Here is a 13,017-nt window from a genome sequence, read left to right as displayed (position 1 = left end):
TAATTCAAAACTCAATTTCCATTAGCAGACATGAGTGATGGAGAGTTGATGTTAATGACAAAGATGATATTGCTAAGAATATCTTGAAGGAGTTAATCTAAGGATTCTTGTCATCTTTCATTATTTTGAACAGCATTGTAATGAGAGGTTAGAATAAGATTCAGATCGTACTGTATGAGCCCCTGCTGTGTTGCTGGAGGATTAACAGCAGGTGGTATCAAAGACTACATTGAGTAGTCACTCATCACACTCCTGCATGGGTTTGGCTCAAAGTCAACACTCAGACTCATCATATCATAGCATCCTATCATGTCTGCCAATCAACCAGGGTCCTATCTATAGGCTAAAATCCACACTTGTTGAAGTCATGACTTCGTCCCTCTATGTACACTAACAAAGCCAGGCAAGGCTTAATTAATACTTAACTACTGACAATAACAAATACAGTGCCTTCAGAAAGTATTCATGCCCCTTGACTTTTTCCACATTTTGTTGTGTTACAGCCTGAATTTAAAATGGATTAAATGTAGAAGTTTTTGGTCACTGGCCTACACACAATACCCCATAATGTCAAAGTGGAATTATGATTTTTTTATATATATATATATATATATATATACAGTGGGGAGAACAAGTATTTGATACACTGATGATTTTGCAGGTTTTCCTACTTACAAAGCATGTAGAGGTCTGTAATTTTTATCATAGGTACACTTCAACTGTGAGAGACGGAATCTAAAACAAAAATCCAGAAAATCACATTGTATGATTTTTAAGTAATTAATTTGCATTTTATTGCATGACATAAGTATTTGATCACCTACCAACCAGTAAGCATTCCGGCTCTCACAGACCTGTTAGTTTTTCTTTAAGAAGCCCTCCTGTTCTCCACTCATTACCTGTATTAACTGCACCTGTTTGAACTCGTTACCTGTATAAAAGACACCTGTCCACACACTCAATCAAACAGACTCCAACCTCTCCACAATGGCCAAGACCAGAGAGCTGTGTAAGGACATCAGGGATAAATTGTAGACCTGTACAAGGCTGGGATGGGCTACAGGACAATAGCCAAGCAGCTTGGTGAGAAGGCAACAACTGTTGGCACAATTATTAGAAAATGGAAGAAGTTCAAGATGACGGTCAATCACCCTCGGTCTGGGGCTCCATGCAAGATCTCACCTCGTGGGGCATCAATGATCATGAGGAATGTGAGGGATCAGCCCAGAACTACACGGCAGGACCTGGTCAATGACCTGAAGAGAGCTGGGACCACAGTCTCAAAGAAAACCATTAGTAACACACTACGCCGTCATGGATTAAAATCCTGCAGCGCACGCAAGGTCCCCCTGCTCAAGCCAGCGCATGTCCAGGCCCGTCTGAAGTTTGCCAATGACCATCTGGATGATCCAGAGGAGGAATGGGAGAAGGTCATGTGGTCTGATGAGACAAAAATAGAGCTTTTTGCTCTAAACTCCACTCGCCGTGTTTGGAGGAATAGAAGGATGAGTACAACCCCAAGAACACCATCCCAACCGTGAAGCATGGAGGTGGAAACATCATTCTTTGGGGATGCTTTTCTGCAAAGGGGTCAGGACGAATGCACCGTATTGAGGGGAGGATGGATGGGGCCATGTATCGCAAGATCTTGGCCAACAACCTCCTTCCCTCAGTAAGAGCATTGAAGATGGGTCGTGGCTGGGTCTTCCAGCATGACAACGACACGAAACACACAGCCAGGGCAACTAAGGAGTGGCTCCGTAAGAAGCATCTCAAGGTCCTGGAGTGGCCTAGCCAGTCTCCAGACCTGAACCCAATAGAAAATCTTTGGAGGGAGCCGAAAGTCCGTATTGCCCAGCGACAGCCCCGAAACCTGAAGGATCTGGAGAAGGTCTGTATGGAGGAGTGGGCCAAAATCCCTGCTGCAGTGTGTGCAAACATGGTCAAGAACTACAGGAAACGTATGAGCTCTGTAATTGCAAACAAAGGTTTCTGTACCAAATATTAAGTTCTGCTTTTCTGATGTATCAAATACTTATGTCATGCAATAAAATGCAAATTAATTACTTAAAAATCATACAATGTAATTTTCTGGATTTTTGTTTTAGATTCCGTCTCTCACAGTTGAAGTGTACCTATGATAAAAATTACAGACCTCTACATGCTTTGTAAGTAGGAAAACCTGCAAAATCGGCAGTGTATCAAATACTTGTTCTCCCCACTGTACATCTATTTGTAAGATTCCTCAGTCAAGTAGTGAATATCAAACCCAGATTCAACCACAAAGACCAGGGAGCTTTTCAAAAGCCTTGCAAAGAATGGCACCTATTGGTGGATCGGTAACAATATAAATAAAGCAGACATTGAATATCCCTTTGAGCATGGTGAAGTTATTAATGACACTTCTGGATGGTGTATCAATACACCCAGTCACTACAAATATACAGGCGGACATCCTAACTCAGTTGCCAGAGATGATTTTACCATGAGGACAAAGGTGACTTTAAAATAGTTACAGAGTTTAATGGCTGTGATAGAAGAAAACTGAGGATGGATCAACAACATTGTAGTTACTCCACAATACTAACCTAATGGACAGAGTGAAAAGAAGGACGCCTGTACATAATAAATATATTCCAAAACATTCATCCTGTTTGCAACAACGCACTAAAGTAATACTGCAAAAAATGTGGCAAAGCAATTCACGTTTTGTTTAGGGCAAATCTAATACAGCACGTTACTGAGTACCACTCCATATTTTGAAGCATAGTGATGGCTGCTCATGTAATGTGTACGCTTGTAATCGTTAAGACTGGAGAGTTTTCAGGATAAAAAATAAACTGAATGAGGCACAGACAAAATGCTAGACGAAAACCTGGTTCAGTCTGCTTCCACCAGATACTGGGAAATGAATTCACATTTCTGCAGGACAATAACCTAAAACACAAGGCCAAATCTACACTGGAGTTGCTTACCAAGAAGACAGTGAATGTTCCTGAGTGACCGAGTTACAGTTTTTACTTAAATCTGCTTGAAAATCTATGGCCAGACCTGAAAATGGTTGTCTAGCAATGATCAATAACCAATTTGACAGAGCTTGAAGAATTATGAAATGAATAATGGGCAGATATTGTACAATCCAGGTGTGTAAAGCTCTTAGAGACTTACCCAGAAAGACTCACAGCTGTAATCACTGCCAAAGGTGATTCTAACATGTATTGACTCAGTGGTGTGAATACTTATGTAAATTAAATATTTCTGCATTTAATTTTCAATCAATTTGCAAAAATGTCACTTTGCCATTATAGGGTATTGTGTGTAGATGGGTGAGGGGAAAAAACTATTTAATCAACTTTGAATTCAAGCTGTAACACAAGAAAATTTGGGGTAAGTCAAGGCACTTTACATTTGGGAACTTGCATATCCTGAGGAAGCAGCGGTCCTTTCCTGGTCAATGAAACAAAAAGAAGGCCAATGATAAGACGAAGGCGTAACACACACACATAGACAATTATGCCCCGCCTTCTCCACCTTCCTGCTCCTTGCGTACTCCACCTCTCATTCCCTGTGGCCCGGCCCATGTTTCCCTTCTTCCCCTGTCCCTATGTGAGCGCCTGCCACTCTTGCTCCTGGCTGTGGTGCTGTATCAGTATCATCACTCAGGATGGACTCCCCACCACTCTACCTGCCTCTGCTGCTGCTGACCTGTCTGCTCACCCTCTGTAAGGATCCAGCACTCTACTCTACTTTCTGAGCTCAGATAGGTTACCTTTAGTTCACCTTCTATTCATATGTATGTCTGTCTCTCACATCACTTGCTTTCTATTCTTATTCCTCCTCCTCTGTCTCCCTCCACCTATCTCCACTCACAGGGCAAGGGGCAGGAGCTCAGTCATGTAAGTATGAGATACAATTACTTTCTGTATTTGATGCCACTTTAATAAATGCACCAGAGAGCTGGAAGAGTCCCGGCATAGAGACAGTTTGAGGGCAGTTGGTCCTCTCTACGGTTGATAAGCGGCTATTTTTATGCCTCACACAAAAAAAAATATTTTTGTAGGAAATGGGTATTGTGAGCGTCTGGCTTCCTTGACATTTTCATGTTTTTCATTCGATTTATTGAAGGTATTTTAAGCGGAATACGCAGCTGGTTTCATTGTTTTGTGTCAGCATGTGAACAAGCTTCTGAGATGTTGAACCTCTTTGATCCACCTACATTCTCAGATACTGTAATGGTTTTATTTTTCTCAGCAACTTAGTTCATTCTGAGCTCTTGGTGGGGTATTGAGAGTGAGCTGGTGGCATATAACTGTAATAACAGACCGTATCTATTCCCCGAAGGCTGAGTCACAAATTTGGCTCCAAAGTACTTTTGGCTCAGGTCTCAGCCTTTTCTCCTGCATGGCTGAGCTGTATGTGTTACCTATTCTAAAAGCATTCCCATGGAGGATGTGGAACAAAATGCCCGCTTTGTTGTGTCAGCTCAGGCACAATAGTGTTGTTGGTATTGAGTGCGAACAGGAGCCAAGGTAAGGCCACAGCCCTCCCAGGGGAGGGGACGGATGGTCTGTGTTTGTTAAAGTGTTTTCCTCCTTTCCTTCCTCCTCCACCTCCTGCTTACTGTGCAGTGGAGTGGAGGGCCGCCAGGCACACCTCCTGCTTACTGTGGAGGGCCGCCAGGCACCAGGGAAGGGCCTTCCTCTGTCTGGAGGACTCTACCTGCACTGTAAAGGAGAAAGCACAGAGGGAACTCCCTGGCTAGTCTTGAAGAATAGTCAATTTAGCCTTGGTTATTTTGCACCCCAAATAGTAGTTTGCATTAGCCTTGGATGTCATGGTGTCTTTGTGTGTCTGTCTGTGTGGTTGTCCAGTATTCACCATAGATAGTGTGACACTCAAACTGGACCCAAGTGGCGAGGTAACCAGTGGGACCTTGATGGACCTGAACTGTGAGGTCAGCGTCAGCCATGACCAGTCCCACCCCCTGACACACAGCTTCAACTTCCTGCGAGACGATGTCCTGGTCTACTCCAAAAACACCACCGAACCTGCGGTCCTTCACCAGCTCACCCCGGCCAGGGCTGCCAACTCTGGCACTTACAAGTGCCAGGTCATAGTTCAAGACAAGAGCAAAGGCAGCAGAACCCACAGACTCACCGTCACAGGTACTGCTGAAATGGATCCATGATTATATTGACTTTCTGGTAAAACTCTCTAGGTCTCTAGATCCCGTAGGGCGGTGCACAATTGGCACAGTATCGTCCGGGTTAGGGTTTGGACGGGGTAGGCCGTCATTGTAAATAAGAATTTGTTCTTAACTGACTTGCCTTTTTAAATAAAGGTTAAATAAAATAAAATAAAAATATCTTCATTCGTAATCCATTATATGTAGGTACATACAGTATCAAGTATTTTCCTCCTGATGATGCATGGTATGTGACATCCTAGTGACTGACTGATTGTTCGACCACAGGCTTACAGACGCCTGTGCTGCAGGTGACCTCCCAGATCCTGTTTGAGGGGGATGAGGTGATAGCTACCTGCAGCGCCCCAGAGGAGTCTGGCTCCCTGCTCTTCCACTTCTACCAGGACCAGGAGAAGATCAGGCAGGTGAGGGCCAATGGGAACTCAGTGGAGACCAGGCTGGAGCTGAAGCATGCTGGGGACAATCACCTGCGCTGTTACTTTGAAATCACCATGCTGCCCGACGCTGGGAGGTCCAACAACAGTAACACTGTCAAGGTCATGGTCAAAGGTAAGAGTGGGGTTGAATGCTGACTATAACTGTTGCATTTGTCATTCGAAGGTTCCGGTTCAGATTTATAGTAGCTATGGGCATTATGCTTCTGTGTGATTCAATATATCACCTGTAAAGAAAATAAATGTTGGGTTAAAGAATTTCCCTGTTCTTCTGTTGTATCATTAGAACTTTTCATCACACCCGTCATGAACATTCTTCCTGGTAAAGACGTGATTGAGGGTGACGTTGTCGAGTTTGTCTGTCGAGTGGTGAACCCCCCACCCAATGTGGTGGTCTTCCTGACTAAGGACAAGAGGGTGCTTAAGTCAGCCTTCATTAGTCTCAATCATTCGCTCAGTGTCCTGGCAGAGGACTCTGGGGAGTATGTGTGCAAGGCGGACAGAGGCAATGTGCAGAAAGAAGCCTATAAGAGCATCAAAGTCAAAGGCAAGTATTGGATGTCTGACTGTGTTGTAAAAGGTTGGGCCACATGATGTAATAGTGAGCATTTTCTAACTTAATTTAATGTTTGAATTTAATGTTTCGCCATGCCAAAGTTTCTTTGAATTTAATGTTTGGCCATGCCAAAGTTTCTTTGAATTTAATGTTTCGCCATGCCAAAGTTTCTTTGAATTTAATGTTTGGCCATGCCAAAGTTTCTTTGAATTTAATGTTTCACCATGCCAAAGTTTCTTTGAATTTAATGTTTCGCCAAGCCAAAGTTTCTTTGAATTTAATGTTTCGCCATGCCAAAGTTTCTTTGAATTGAATGTTTCGCCATGCCAAAGTTTCTTTGAATTTAATGTTTCGCCATGCCAAAGTATCTTTGAATTGAATGTTTCGCCATGCCAAAGTTTATTTGAATTTAATGTTTCGCCATGCCAAAGTTTATTTGAATTTAATGTTTCACCATTCCAAAGTTTCTTTGAATTTAATGTTTCGCCATGCCACAGTTTCTTTGAATTTAATGTTTCGCCATGCCAAAGTTTATTTGAATCTAATGTTTCGCCATGCCAAAGTTTATTTGAATTTAATGTTTCGCCATGCCAAAGTTTATTCGAATTTAATGTTTCGCCATGCTAAAGGTTATTTGAATCTAATGTTTCGCCATGCTAAAGTTTATTTGAATTTAATGTTTCGCCATGCCAAAGTTTATTCGAATTTAATGTTTCGCCATGCTAAAGTTTCTTTGAATTTAATGTTTCGCCATGCCAAAGTTTCTTTGAATTTAATGTTTCGCCATGCCAAAGTTTCTTTGAATTTAATGTTTCGCCATGCCAAAGTATCTTTGAATTTAATGTTTCGCCATGCCAAAGTTTATTTGAATCTAATGTTTCACCATGCCAAAGTTTATTTGAATTTAATGTTTCGCCATGCCAAAGTTTATTTGAATTTAATGTTTCGCCATGCCAAAGTTTATTTGAATTTAATGTTTCGCCATGCCAAAGTTTATTTGAATTTAATGTTTCGCCATGCCAAAGTTTATTTGAATTTAATGTTTCGCCATGCCAAAGTTTATTTGAATTTAATGTTTCGCCATGCCAAAGTGTATTTGAATTTAATGTTTCGCCATGCCAAAGTTTATTTGAATTTAATGTTTCGCCATGCCAAAGTTTATTTGAATTTAATGTTTCGCCATGCCAAAGTTTATTTGAATTTAATGTTTCGCCATGCCAAAGTTTATTTGAATTTAATGTTTCGCCATGCCAAAGTTTATTTGAATTTAATGTTTCGCCATGCCAAAGTTTATTTGAATTTAATGTTTCGCCATGCCAAAGTATATTTGAATTTAATGTTTGACACTCTGCTTTTTCTGTCTGATCCCCATAGAGTTGTTTTCCAAGCCAGTCCTGGTGATGAAGCCCAGAGAGGTGTTTGAGACACAGCGCTTCACACTGAACTGTGATACTGACAGCTATTCCCATGAGAGAATCAACATTGGGGACGTGAAGTACTCCTTGTACAGGAACCAGGTCCTACTGACATCAGGAGGGAAATACAGTGCCACAGCACACCCCTCCCTTAATGGAAATTACTCCTGCCAGGCCCAAGCCCAAGGAACAGGCCAAACCAAAAAGATCTTCAAAAACAGCACACAGATTGTCCTCAAGGCAAAAGGTGAGTCTCTCTGTGTGGTGTGGTGGTTAATTTCTTTACTTTCAAATGAGGAGAGACAAACTTATCACACAAGTCAGAGATATACTTAAACTGAATCTTTATTCACTTATTAATAAGGGAGCAGGTCAATACAACACACACATATAAAGTGAATCGATTGAGTGCCCTAAGATAATGATGGCTGGTCGACAAATCACCCTCAGATGATTCGTTGAGAGCCTCGAGACAAAGGTACAAAGGTCTTTTATAACCAAGATACACCCCCTTCAGTCTACATGACAAACAACAGATGTATGGAATGGGTTACAAGTTTAAGATTTGTTTGAAAGATACTGTCTGCTGTGAATTATAAGTATCTGCTGTAAAAACTTCTCATTGTTTAGAAACCAGGGTCTGGCCCGAGCTATCTCTCCCTGGTAGCTTCCAGTCAGGCACACAGACACTAATCATGCTATGGAATGCGATCTTGTCAGGTTTATCACCCAGAAGATATTGTAAATCTTCTGTCAGTGTTAAATTTCCTAGAGGCTCACTTTCAGTAGAACACACACAGATAGATGAGTGTTCTACCAACCCCTTATTATGTTGCATAAAACAACAATTTTCAACCAATTGTCATTTCTGTTCTGACAGTGGATGGGGTCATATTAAAAACACTCTCATTCAACATTCTCAAACATTGCATGTGCTTGATTTTCTAAACAGTTTTTCTCTTCTCTGGTCTCATTCTGTCTTATTCGTTCTCTTTTTTGTTCCCCCTCTCCCTCTGTCAGTGCCTGTGTCAGTCCCTCTTCTGAGTGTGGTAGGAGGCAGGTTGATCCTGGGCAAGCCCTTCCAGCTCCAGTGTCAGAGTGACAACGGTAGTCTGCCCATCACCTACACCCTGCTGAGCCCCTACGGACAAGCTGAGTTCAGGGTGGTCCGCAGACCCTGGGATCTGGCCCTCTTCAACATCACCTCCATCCACAGGAGCACTGACATCCACAGCTTCTCCTGCAAGGCCGAGAACTACCCCAGTCAGCCCCACATGGAGAGCTCAGGAGAGCACCTCCGACGCACTGCCACCATCATAGGTGAGTTGGCCACACCACCTGTTTATAACAGAACCAAATGTATATATATATACATACATACATACATACATACATACATACATACATACATACATACATACATACATACATACATACATACATACATACATACATACATACATACATACATACATACATACATACATACATACATACATACATACATACATACACCTACATATGGCTCTGGCTTATAAAAGGGAGATGCTGGTACAGTCAGTCTAACTGATGATATAGTAGATTTATTGTAATGACTCAACAACATTAATTCCCCACAGAGCCAGTGTCCAGGCCAGTACTGACCGTGACACCCAACATGGGGGACGTGGCTGAGGGGGAGAACCTGACCCTAACCTGCACTGTCCAGCGGGGCACGCCCCCCATCACCTACACATGGTATCACACAAAGAGTGCCCTGCCCCTGCTGTCCAAGACCACCAATGACATGCGATTATCCCACTCGGTTCAAGGTGTCAGTAGAGAGCATGGAGGCGGATACTACTGCGTCACTAACAACCCATCCAATGACAGCCAGAGGAGTGCCATGGTCACTGTTGGAGGTGAGAGGGGAAGGGATCTGCAGATGAAAGTATTATCACACAAACACACTGGTGTGTGACTAGAAGTCCTTTAGCTAAATCCACTGTGGCTGAGCTTGACCTGAGGTAACCTCTGTAACCTTGCTGTCTGCAGTGAAGTTGGCTGGCTGGAAGAAGGGGCTGATCGCAGCATTCTGCATCCTGCTCACAGTGTCTCTCATCATCATTATCCTCGTTAAGAAATGCCTTCTTCCATTCAGAAGAGAGAGAACAGTGGAACTCTCAGTGTGAGTAGGCTTTGATTTCATCATACTACCATAGTCTATTCACAAACCATTGAATGTACAGGTGATGCACAATTCTTTGTTTGGGAAGATGTGAATATTAAAGCGATAAAGGTCATATAGGAGTTTCCTGTTTAATTGTTCATTGTGTTTTCTTGTTCCCCTCTCTCAGGAAGCCAGCAAGCACTAAAACAGACGAGACTCTGAGACTGACCCATGGAGAAGTCAATGAGGCTGCCAATGGTAAGATCTGTCTACTGATTTACTGTACAGTAGAACCTATATCTGCTGTCAGGACTTCACACTGCTAAACCATTGGCCCATGATAGAAAGTTTATGAAGTCTTGCAGACCCCTACCATCTCAGCCCTAACCTTGCTCCAACCCTTCATCCTCTCAAGATGTCATCTTTCCTCTCTGTGTGTTCCTTCCTCCTAGCTTGGCTCAGGGTAAAGAGCAGGTGAGGGGATGCATACCTAATATGGCAAAGCAATGAATGTTTCATCCAATTGGATGTGACCGGTGTCCTGTATGACTGACCCCTGGTCTCTGTGTTTTGCAGTCACTCCTGGGGTCATGGGAAGGAGCATCTGGAGTGATCACGTCTCAGGCTCAGGTGAGTGTACCAGAGTTCATGAGGTCAACTCCTACATTTCAACAGTAGGAGCATTAACTATGTAACTATTCATGTCTAACATTAAGTGTGACTATTGTAGAGTCTGACGACCAGACCAGCGAGGAAGCTACTGAGGTACCTGAGCCACGATACACTGAGGTCCATCCCCAGGAGGTAGACCCCACCAGAGGTAAAAGACTGACCCATCCTCTTAGCTGGGAGGTGCTAGGCTTCAAATACGCATGTCAACATTATTATTGATCTATTGCTTAATGTCAAATAATCATGAGCTGTCCACTTGCATTTTTTGATTATGTCCCTATGAAGCATTTGTTTATGCATTTCTAGCCCCCGTGAAGAAAGGCACAGACACAGTGTACAGCGAAGTGCGGAATTCGAATCAAGGTAAGACTAACATCCTGTTCAATGTTCACTGAAGCCCTCTATACACTAAGAAACAGCTAATTAGATGGGCTTCTTCTCTGGGGTTTGAGAAATGTGCCATGCAGGAAACCAGGCCAGGCCTAACTCTAAACATCTGCATTGTCAGTGAGAGAGGGTGCCGTTAAGCCGGCCGCTTAGCCAGCTGTCCACTTCCTGCTCTCATCAAAGGGAACTTCCTGTTATTACAATCCAACCCAAACACAGGGTGCATCTGTCAAGCGGAGTCAGAGGACAGACTGCTCCCTTGTTTACCCCTGAAATAAGAACCCACACGCCAACCATATTGTCCATTGTTGAGTAATTGACCTACTCCTTGCAAATGTCAATGGTATTTGTATCAAACAATGTTGCAGCGCAGGGGAAGAGAAAACAATCATGGGCTTTGGCCTGCCTCTACATTGTCAAACAATGGGCTTGTCGGCAGGGAAACTGACTAGTAACACACACATGAATGGTTGTAATGTGATAAGCCCAAGGTGTCAGTCTTGAGGAGAGGTGGAGGCTCTGGATAGAGGGTGTTGTTTTGGGGAAGGGGGAGGTTCTGGGTGGAGGGTGTTGTTTTGGGGAAGGGGGAGGGGGAGGCTCTGGGTGGAGGATGTTGTTTTGGGGAAGGGGGAGGCTCTGGGTGGAGGGTGTTGTTTTGGGAAAGGGGGAGGTTCTGGGTGGAGGGTGTTGTTTTGGGAAAGGGGGAGGTTCTGGGTGGAGGGTGTTGTTTTGGGGAAGGGGGAGGCTCTGGGTGGAGGGTGTTGTTTTGGGGAAGGGGGAGGCTCTGGGTGGAGGGTGTTGTTTTGGGGAAGGGGGAGGTTCTGGGTGGAGGGTGTTGTTTTGGGGAAGGGGGAGGCTCTGGGTGGAGGATGTTGTTTTGGGGAAGGGGAAGGTTCTGGGTGGAGGGTGTTGTTTTGGGGAAGGGGGAGGTTCTGGGTGGAGGGTATTGTTTTGGGGAAGGGGGAGGTTCTGGGTGGAGGGTGTTGTTTTGGGGAAGGGGGAGGCTCTGGGTGGAGGGTGTTGTTTTGGGGAAGGGGGAGGTTCTGGGTGGAGGGTGTTGTTTTGGGGAAGGGGGAGGCTCTTGGTGGAGGGTGTTGTTTTGGGGAAGGGGGAGGTTCTGGGTGGAGGGTGTTGTTTTGGGGAAGGGGGAGGTTCTGGGTGGAGGGTGTTGTTTTGAGGAAGGGGGAGGCTCTGGGTGGAGGGTGTTGTTTTGGGAAAGGGGGAGGTTCTGGGTGGAGGGTGTTGTTTTCCTGAGCTTGTCTCCTGCTCTTGTTTTTGCAGGTGAGTCAGAGTCCGAACAAGCTGACGGCGTAAGTAGAGCAATGTACTAACAAATACACTCATGTACGTAACAGTACTGTTTTACATACAGTACATAGACCTTATGACTTTGTTTTGTCTTAGAGGGACCCCTTATGGAGAAAATAAGATTCAACACAGGAGGAGGAAACTGCTGGAATACACAGAAACAGACACAGGCTTCTTCTTGTAATTTGTATTTTATTTTGTCTATTTCAGCAAGGCTCAGTTGAGTATGCCCAGTTAAACCACAATGACCATGAGTCAGAAGAACCAGAGCACGAACCAGAACAAGAACCCCGGCCTGAACCAGAGCCAGAACCAGAACAAGGATCAGAGCAAGACGGACAACTTGAATGACCACCATCAATATTTATTCTCTAATTTATTCAGACCATTGAACAACTGGAGCTGTTATTGATTTGAATGCATTTGTATATTTTCTATATTTTTTACACCTCTTCTTCTTCTTAACCTTTTGTACAGTCTTTAAATGCCTGTAATTATGCCTTTGTGAATTGAGAATAAAACAATGCAGCAGAATGGGAGACCTTGTCCTGTGTCTCAATGAGAAAAAAATTGTTATTGACGGTTTCCGTCATCTCTCCTGAGAACGTGCACATGGGATGTTTTCCTCCATTGTGAGCTGAGCTCCATGGACAGGAAGGAAACCTTTGAAGCCTGCAGGGTGTAGTGACAGTCAGGCACTGTGACACCCCCTTAGAGAAGTGTAACAATATGAGAAAAGAAAGTCTATACCCCCTGGTGGGTGACCAGGCAAACCACTCTCCCTCTCCTGACCAGAGGAGGGCAGCACCTTGCTTATGATTCAGTAGGGAAACTTGGTGCCACACTGCTGAACTCATGTGAGAGGCTTCCACTGTATTTTAGCATCAAGG

At 43.8% G+C, this 13,017-nt stretch overlaps 1 protein-coding gene across 2 annotated transcripts; it reads left to right on the top strand.

Annotated features, from left to right (window-relative positions):
* The first annotated feature begins 3,580 nt into the window (after positions 1-3,580).
* On the top strand, positions 3,581-12,666 carry LOC139575876 (platelet endothelial cell adhesion molecule-like). Of its 2 annotated transcripts, XM_071401268.1 has the most exons (15): positions 3,581-3,722; positions 3,873-3,896; positions 4,872-5,165; positions 5,474-5,755; positions 5,927-6,187; positions 7,571-7,858; positions 8,632-8,931; positions 9,231-9,512; positions 9,646-9,778; positions 9,948-10,018; positions 10,337-10,390; positions 10,491-10,580; positions 10,739-10,795; positions 12,101-12,129; positions 12,338-12,666. In XM_071401268.1, exons 1-15 carry the CDS (start codon positions 3,665-3,667, stop codon positions 12,476-12,478), a joined length of 2,364 nt encoding a protein of 787 aa, XP_071257369.1. In that variant the 5' UTR covers positions 3,581-3,664; the 3' UTR covers positions 12,479-12,666. The 2 variants fall into 2 exon arrangements, with proteins under 2 accessions (XP_071257369.1, XP_071257378.1); XM_071401277.1 differs by lacking the exon at positions 12,101-12,129.
* Positions 12,667-13,017: the final 351 nt, after the last annotated feature.

Source organism: Salvelinus alpinus, chromosome 1, assembly GCF_045679555.1.
Source record: "Salvelinus alpinus chromosome 1, SLU_Salpinus.1, whole genome shotgun sequence".
In the NCBI taxonomy this organism is placed as follows: domain Eukaryota; kingdom Metazoa; phylum Chordata; class Actinopteri; order Salmoniformes; family Salmonidae; genus Salvelinus; species Salvelinus alpinus.
The sequence above is the reverse complement of the archived record's forward strand: the minus strand, read 5'-3'. Positions and strand labels throughout refer to the sequence as shown.